At 51.8% G+C, this 8124-nt stretch overlaps 1 protein-coding gene across 8 annotated transcripts in view; it reads right to left on the bottom strand.

Annotated features, from left to right (window-relative positions):
• CTIF (cap binding complex dependent translation initiation factor) overlaps positions 1 to 8124 on the bottom strand; it is a 290106-nt gene that overhangs the window by 173315 nt on the left and 108667 nt on the right. For all 8 annotated transcript variants that reach the window (XM_034995952.1, XM_034995950.1, XM_034995949.1 and 5 more), the window contains 2 exons: positions 7255 to 7359; positions 1503 to 1578 (listed from right to left, as the gene is read on the bottom strand). In XM_034995952.1, coding sequence (XP_034851843.1) covers positions 1503 to 1578; positions 7255 to 7359 — 181 coding nt within the window. The remainder of the gene's footprint in view (positions 1 to 1502; positions 1579 to 7254; positions 7360 to 8124) is intronic.

Here is an 8124-nt window from a genome sequence, read left to right on the forward strand (position 1 = left end):
GAATAGAAACAGACACTGAAATGACATGGATGACAGAATTAGTAGAGAAGAACCTTAAAACAGTTATTATAAATATATTTCTTATGCTCAAGAAGATTGGGGAAAGCATGGGCATGAAGAAGAGAGAAATGGAAGAGAGAGAAAAAAGATCCAAAGTGAACTTCTAGACACGAATAATACAACATCCAAAATGAACAATATACTGGACAGTATTAATGGTAGGTTAGGCTTTGCAAGAAAAGACTAGTGAACCTGAAGACATAGCAATGGAAACTATCCAAAATGAAGCACACAGAGAAGAAAGACTTAAAAAAAAATTAAGCAGAGTTTGGTGAGCAGTGGGAAAATATGAAGAAACACAGCAGACATATCATTGGAATCCCAGTGGTGGGAGGAGGTGGTAGCTGAAATTTTTCCAAAATTTTTTTTTTTTAAGATTTTATTTACTTATTCATGAGAGAGAGAGAGAGAGGCAGAAGGAGAAGCAGACTTCCCGCAGAGCGGGGAGCCCGATGTGGGACTCGATCCCAGGACTCCGGGATCATGACCTGAGCCGAAGGCAGACGCTTAACCATCTGAGCCACCCAGGCGCCCAAAATTTTTCCAAATTTGATGAAAACCATAAACTTACAGATCCAAGAAACTCAATAAATGCCAAGTAGAAGAAACAAAGAAAAACCAGCTCAAGGCACATCCTCTTCAGATTGCTGAGACCTTGACTGTACATTCAATTGTCTCTCATTAATGGGCCCAAGGCATGAACACTGAACCCACAAAATGGGACAAGCACAAAGGGAGCAGGAAGAGAATGGGTGCAGGTGAAGTGGCATGAGATTCAGAAGAGAAGGAAAGGGTGACATGGTGAGTGTGGTGGCAGGTCAGGGTCAGAGCAGGCTCAGTCACCTAGGAGACTGGCTCGCACTCCGTTGTGGCAGGTCCCAACCCCGTACCCGGATGCAGATTCCTACTATTTCTGCACCAGAAGCATCTAAAGACTCAGATCTGCTTTCTCTTTGCTGAGTGGATCCTATTGTCCCGGAGCCTGGCTCAATTCAGGGAAAGGAGCCCAAATGGCGATAAAATCAGCAAGCACAGCGGACACCTGGAGGCTGGCAGGACAACTCCACTTTTCAAAAGCCTAAAAATAGCCCCGACCACGCTGGAAATGCCAGCAGCCCCACCAGTCCCACTGGAACACACTGCAGGATGCCTCACCTGCAGAGATTTCAGGTCAAGGGACAAAAAATTTCCAAGTGCGCCGAGTTGCCAGAGCATGGCCTCATTTCATCTCTGGGGGATGTCAGGCCTGCCACCGATGCCTATAGCATAGCCAAGAGCGTGCTGCCACACGCATCACCATGGGACACCCTGGACCTCGGCAGGCGCCCACCCCTGCCCATCTCCCACTGCCAGAGCAAGGGGCCAAAAGAGCAGGTAGGCTCTGCCCAGGCTGAGGATCAGGACCTGGCTGGGGGGGTTGGAGACTCTGTTCCTGCACCTACCTGCCAGGCTGGGAGGACCTTCTCGATGTCATTCAGGTTGATGCCATCCCCATCTTCTAGCTTCCCTTTTCCACACCTGGACCAGAAAAGACAGAAAGGCACTGAAAAGTTGGCATGTTCATGCATCCTATCCCGGCCCGGCAAGCAGGAAGAGCAGACACCTGGCCTTGCCTCCCCAAGGCCTGCAGGATCAGTCTGTCCCACCCAGAGGAAACAGCTCTGGAGAAGCATGCCTTCCTTCCTCAGGCCTGGCAACACAGGCCCTGCCTCGGGAACGAAGGACTTTGTGCAGGTGGGCGTGCTGGGACCAGTCCCGGGGCAGGGAGCACTAATGTGACATCCAACCCCCAGGGAGGGTAACAGAGGTACCAGAGCTCCCCTGGATCCTTCCAGGCAAAGACGCTAAGCTCCCTGCCGATGAATACCCCAAAACCTATCACAGCTCCAGCAAAAGCCCATCATCTCCCCCATTATACCAAAGGGACAATGAATGAACAGAAAGACCAAACAACTTTCTTGAGGTCACACAGGCCAGCAACAGGGATTTCTCCTTCCTTGGCCTGCCTCTCAGCCTGTCCAGCGAGCCCACTCAGATGCTGATGCTTTGTCTTCATGCCCTCCGTGGGCAGGCCTACCATCAGGGCACAGACACTGGCCTCGATTCGCTATCAAACACCCATGTCTTCTGTGTATGGAAGGTGCAGACTCGGACCCGACTGCCAGGCTGGAACCCCAGCTGCATCCCTTACTAACTGGGGGACCCTATGCAAGTCACGTAACCTCTCTGGACCTCAGTTTCCCCATTTGTAAAATGGGGATCATTAGTAGTGTCTAACTAAGGTGGTAGGAGGATTAAACCAGTTAATGTATCCAAGTGCTTACAATCATGCCCGGCGCGCACGAGCGTGCTCGCACACGCACACACCCCCATATATACAACCATATTTACATACCATATTTAACGGTAAACATATTATTATGGTAAATACGGGTAATAATCACATCAAGTTATAATAAGATAAATAATATGGTGCCATTAGGGCTAACACTCCTAGTACTAATACTGTTTACAACTATCTTACTAGTACTCCTACTATTACTATTTTGTACTTTTTTTAAAAAAAGATTTTATTTATTTGACAGAGAGAGACACAGCGAGAGAGGGAACACAAGCAGGGGGAGAGGGAGAGGGAGAAGCAGGCTTCCCGCCGAGCAGGGAGCCCGATGCGGGGCTCGGTCCCAGGATCCTGGGATCATGACCTGAGCCGAAGGCAGACGCTCAACGACTGAGCCACCCAGGCGCCCCTGTTTTGCTGTGGCTGCTGCCGGGGAAGAGAGCACCAGCAAGGAGACTGATTAAGAGCCTAGACCCTGGAGCTGACCTCAGCCCACGGAAGTTACTCATTTCTCTGCACCTCCGGGCTCCCGCAACTTGTCGACGTGAATAATGCTCCTGCCTCCCTAGGTTTGGTGAGTTTTAAATAATACGAGGTGAGCACTGGGAACGGTGCCCAGGATGGATTAGTGACCACTGCTCTCATTGTTATTATTAGGGACCCAGGCATGGTGAGGGCTGCCTGGTGTGATGGCTGCGGCATTTTCCAGCTGCAGAATTAATGCAACTCTCAAATTTCAGAGCATTTATTTGTTCAATATTTGCCGAGCATCTCTTGTGTTTTTGGCCTTGTTAACCTCCCTTGGAGTCATGGAAAATAAATCTGGTGTAGTTCCTGCCCTCCACAACTCAACAGCTCTTGGGAAACAAATCCTAAACTCATCTGACAGGGCAGTGAGCCTGACCACCAGTAGGGGGCAGCATGTGATAAGCGTCAGGGAAGCCTTACAGAAGGCGGAGCCGGGGTGGCTGCATATCCTAGCAAGACTTGGGTGGAAGAGGGCAGAGGATGTGAGCTATGCCCCCGTTCAACAAGTGTTTCTGTGTGGGCTCCAGCTCAGGCTGGGCCCCAGTGTAAACCATGCATAGACTGGGCCTCTCGGGGCAACCGAGGGCAGCCCAGGAACCGACAGGAATGCTGCCCAGACCGTCCAGAGGCATCCAGAATGGTCTGGGGCAGAGGGAGGGAGGTGGGTCATGAGCTGGCCAAGCAGAGAACTCGGGAGAATGTCCTGGGCAGAGGGCAGCAAGGCAATGGCCTGGAGCTAAGCCCAAGTATGTTGCCAGCTGGGATGTCAGCCTTCCTGCCAGGGGAGTGGGGCGGGGTTGGGGGTGGGTAAAGGGGCAAGATGGTGCTAGAGGGCGGGGGCTGGAAGGACAGCTCAGGTTCTGGGAGGTGGAGCTGGGGTGGGAGGGGTGTAAGGAGGGTGTGAAGGGCATGAGGGAAAAGAGGAGAGTTCTTGCTCCCGCTGCCCCCACCCCAGCCTCCTGATGCCCTGGGCTGCATGTAGGTAAGGAGGCGGAGAAAGGTCTGGAAACATCCAGCTACCTTTTAACTACAGGCTGGCTGGTGAAGGTACCAATGGCTTGCATCTGTATTTCATGCTTACCATGGCAGCGGGAGGTGTGGAAGCTGGGGACCGCTGGCTGACTGGAATGGCTGATACCCTCACCCCCAGATCACGTACGCTACCCCCCACCTCTGGACTCCCAGCTGCCCCGAGCTCCAAGCACACGCTACACACCAGCTTAGCTCAGCACAGGTGCCTTGGCAGCCCCTGGGGGCGGCAGGGGACTGCGTGCAGGGAGAGCTGCTGTCCCCCTAGACCGTCCTGCCTGGGATTCGGAACTCCCTGGAGGGACTGCAGGTTCGGAGGGCAGAAGGTTGCTACCACCCAGCTGAGTCACTGCTGCCAACAGGGTTTCCAAGGCAACAGCCTTCTCTGATTTCTGTCCCTCCATGGAAACATGGGCTGCGGGAAGCCTTGGCAACCAACCTTGGTACCCTGCTTCCGAGGGATGCTGCAGTGGCTGGGCACGTGGAGTCCGCCCCCAGTATGGCTGGACTCTAAGGGTGACACAGTTCCTGCCTCACCCACAAGGTGGCCACTGGATGCTACACCCACGATCCCCCAGGAACCTGGGGAGGCCTGGTCTCGCCTCTGCTCTATCCCATTCTAATAGGGTGCCTCCATGCTGAAGGCCATCTCCCCTCTCTACCCAAGCAAAAAATGCTCTTAGGAGCTCTGATGGAACCCACACAGGCAGGATGATGGAAAAAGGAGCCGTGGTGAGAGGCTGGGGTCTCCTGGGAGAGTATGAGGCAAGTGATGGGTCTCTCCCCAGAAAAATTTATACAAGCACGTGATTTTGCATGAAACTTTAAGGGGGTTAAGCTGATTCACAGATACTCTGTTATGGTGACTTGGGCACTGGATGGCGTCAGAAGGCCTTAAATCATGGCTCTTCCACTTGGGCAAGTTAGTCTGCCTCTCTGAGCTGCATTTCTCTCATCTCTGAAATAGGGACAAGAGCATCTCCCTCCCTAGATTGTTGTTCATGACACTGGTGAGACCAGGGTGGCCAGAGAGGGGGTGCCCACTAGGGTGGGGTAGGGAGCAGGTGAGAGGCAGTTATGTTTAATATAACCAATAATACCAGTTATGTTTAGATCTGCAGTGACGGGAGGCGGGAGTGAACAGGAAGGGATTGGAAGGAAAAGTAAAAGCCATCGCATAATTAAAAAAAAAAGGGGGGGGAACAACCAGTGTTGGCTAAGATGTGGAAAAATCAGCAACCCTGAATATTGCTGGTGGGAATGCAAAATATTCAGCCTTCGTGTAAAATCGTTTGGCCATTTCCTCAAAAACTTAAAACATGGAATTACCATGTGTGGTATTGTGATTTATATAAGATATATTTGGTCTGTGTCCCCAGTCCTGGTACAGAACTAAAATCCTTGGAATTTCTTAAGCCAAGACAGAGATCAAGGTGTCTTTTGTTATGTTAATGAGGCGACTTTTGCAAAAACACCTAGGGAACCTAAGGGAGGGGGCTACTTGACAGGGGACCCAACTATATGATGGGAGGGTTAGAACTTTCAGTCCTGACTCTGACCTCCAGGGAGGGGAGAGGGGCTGAAGTTGGAATCAATCGCCAATGGCCAATGATTCGATCAATCACGACTGTGTAATGAAGCCTCCACAAAAGCCCAAAAGGAGAGGCTTTAGAGAGCGTCGGGGTGGAGAGCACGGGGAGATTCCGGGAGAGTGGCACTCTGGACAGGGCATGAAGCTCGGCACCTTTCCCCATCCCTCGTCCTATGCCTCTCTTCCATCTGGCTGTTTCTGAGTTACATCCTTTTATATAAACCAGTCATTTAGTGAGTACAGAGTTTTCCCAACTCCCATGCACCCCCCCCCCCCAGCAAATCAATAGAAGCCAGGGAGGGGGTCGCTGGAACCCCCAATCTAGAGCCAGAGATCTGAAGCACAGATGACAGCCTGGCCTTTTGACTGACATCTGCAATGCGGGGAGGGGACAACGTGTAGGACTGAATTCTCAACCTGTGGAGTCTGACACTTTTTTCCAGGTAGATGGTGTCAGAATTGAGCCAGATCGCAGGATACTCAGCTGATACCAGAAAACTGCTTGGTGGTGTTGGGGAAAAAACCACACACACTTCAGAACTGGTGTCAGAATTAGACTGTGTGACTCAGCAATTTCATCCCCAGGCTCATACCCCGAAGCATTGAAAACAGGGACTGAAACAAATAGTTGTACACGAATGTTCATCGCAGAATCATTCACAATAGCCAGAGCATGGAAAGAACCCAAACGCCCATTAGCAGATGAATGGATAAACAAACAGGGATAGAGCCATGTGATGGAATATTATGCAGCCACAAAAAGGGATGAAGTGCTGATAGATGCTACAATGTGGATGAACCTCAAAAATATGCTGAGTGAAAGAAGCCAGAGCCCAAAGACCACATATGATCCCATTTCTATAAATATCTGGAAGAGGTAAATTCACAGAAACAGAAAGCACACGGGTGGTTGCCAGGTATAAGAAGGGGCTGGGGTGTAACTGCTTAGTGGATCTGATTCTATTCTGGGCCGTTGAAAATGTTCTGGAACTACAGGGAGGTGGTAGCTACCCCATATTATGAAAATACGCAACGAAACTAAATTGAACACTTCAAAATGGTGAATGCATTGTTATGTGAATTCTAAGTTAATAACAATCATTTTAAACAGAAAGGGAAAAAACCCCCATCTGTCTCATTCCCCTGTGTCAGTCACATTGCTGTCCTGAGGTCAGCCCAGGCCCGGACACATCATTAAGAGAAGAAGGCAACGCTGATACACGAAGAAAGCAGAGGATGAGACAACCCAGTGTTAAGATCAACCACTACACCAGTGGTTCTCAAAGTGGGGTCCCTGGACCAGCAGCACCAGCATTCCTTGGGAACTTGTTAGAAATGCACATTCTCAGGCCCCAACCCAGAACTTCTGAATGGGAGTTCAGGATGTTCTGGCTGTTTTGACAAGTCTCCCAGGGGTCCTGATCAAATGTGAGACCCACTGCACTTGATGGCTGACAAGCAGAGCCGTGGTGGTCATGAAGAGGAGCAGGGGCTGCGGATGGAGGGGGCTGGGCAGGGAAGCGTGGAGGGATTCTGGAGAGAGGCCAGTGAGCCTGCAGTTCTAGGTGGAGAGCCTCTCTGGACATCAGCCACCTATGTGTCCCCAGTTCAGCAGAGATGCCTGCCTGCCCAGAGAAAGGCCCCTCTCAACCCCAGGACGGCTGCAACCCCACCCACCCCCATGTTAGAGCCCCTGGTCACTCCTTACCCTTCCCGGTCGATATGTGGCAGGGGCTGCTTGGGGGTGTGTCTCAGCTTCCGGTGGAACTGGGTGAAGTCCAGCTTTTCAGGCTGCAGGTCCCAGGTGGCACCACTAGAGGATGAGAACAGGTGAGGAAGTGAGGTAAGGGGGCGACCAGCCCAGTTACTGATGGGGACCAGACAAGCGGACACAGGGAGTGTCCTCACAAAGAGCTGGGCTGGACGGGGAAGGCCCCCACCAGCCAAGGGCAGGATGGACAGAGACCCGTCACTCGGAACAGAGGCTGTGGTGTCAGCTCTGTGCTCACAGACAAAGGGGCAGGAAGCTGCATGCGAAGCCCCACCTCTCCTCCGCGCTGCTGGGCAATAATGCGGGCCTATAAAACACAAGTGTCGGTCTGATGCTTACCCTACAGCGGTCCCCTAAAACACTCCAGAGTTTGCTTTCACACCTCCATTTGAGGAAGGCTGGAGAAAAAGGAGGCCAAAAACCTGAAGCTTCTGATAGCAGCTCAAAATGGAGGCAAGGCAGCTCTGAGGTAGACAAGGCAAGTCAGCACGGCAGGATGCCGGCTGCCACCAGCCCCAGTCCCAGGAGACCACGGTGCTTCTGTTCTGAGTCTGAGCCAGGGGTGTGCCTGGAGCATGCCCAGTGTCAGCCAGCTCCAAGCCAGGGGCAGAGTAGAGCTAAAGGGCCACTGCCATCCATAGTCCGAAGCTATCCCTCCCCAGAGGAGTGAACATATGGTAGGGACCCATTAGCAAAGCTTTCAGGGGCACCATCCCCACATACTGAGGAAACCCTGGTCAATACCTGTTCTTCCAACCTGGCCCATCAGGAACCTTCTAGAATCTGAACCACTGACAACCCTTCTTT

Source organism: Mirounga leonina, unplaced genomic scaffold (assembly GCF_011800145.1).
Source record: "Mirounga leonina isolate KUSES-001 unplaced genomic scaffold, KU_Mleo_1.0 Mir_93, whole genome shotgun sequence".
NCBI lineage: Eukaryota > Metazoa > Chordata > Mammalia > Carnivora > Phocidae > Mirounga > Mirounga leonina.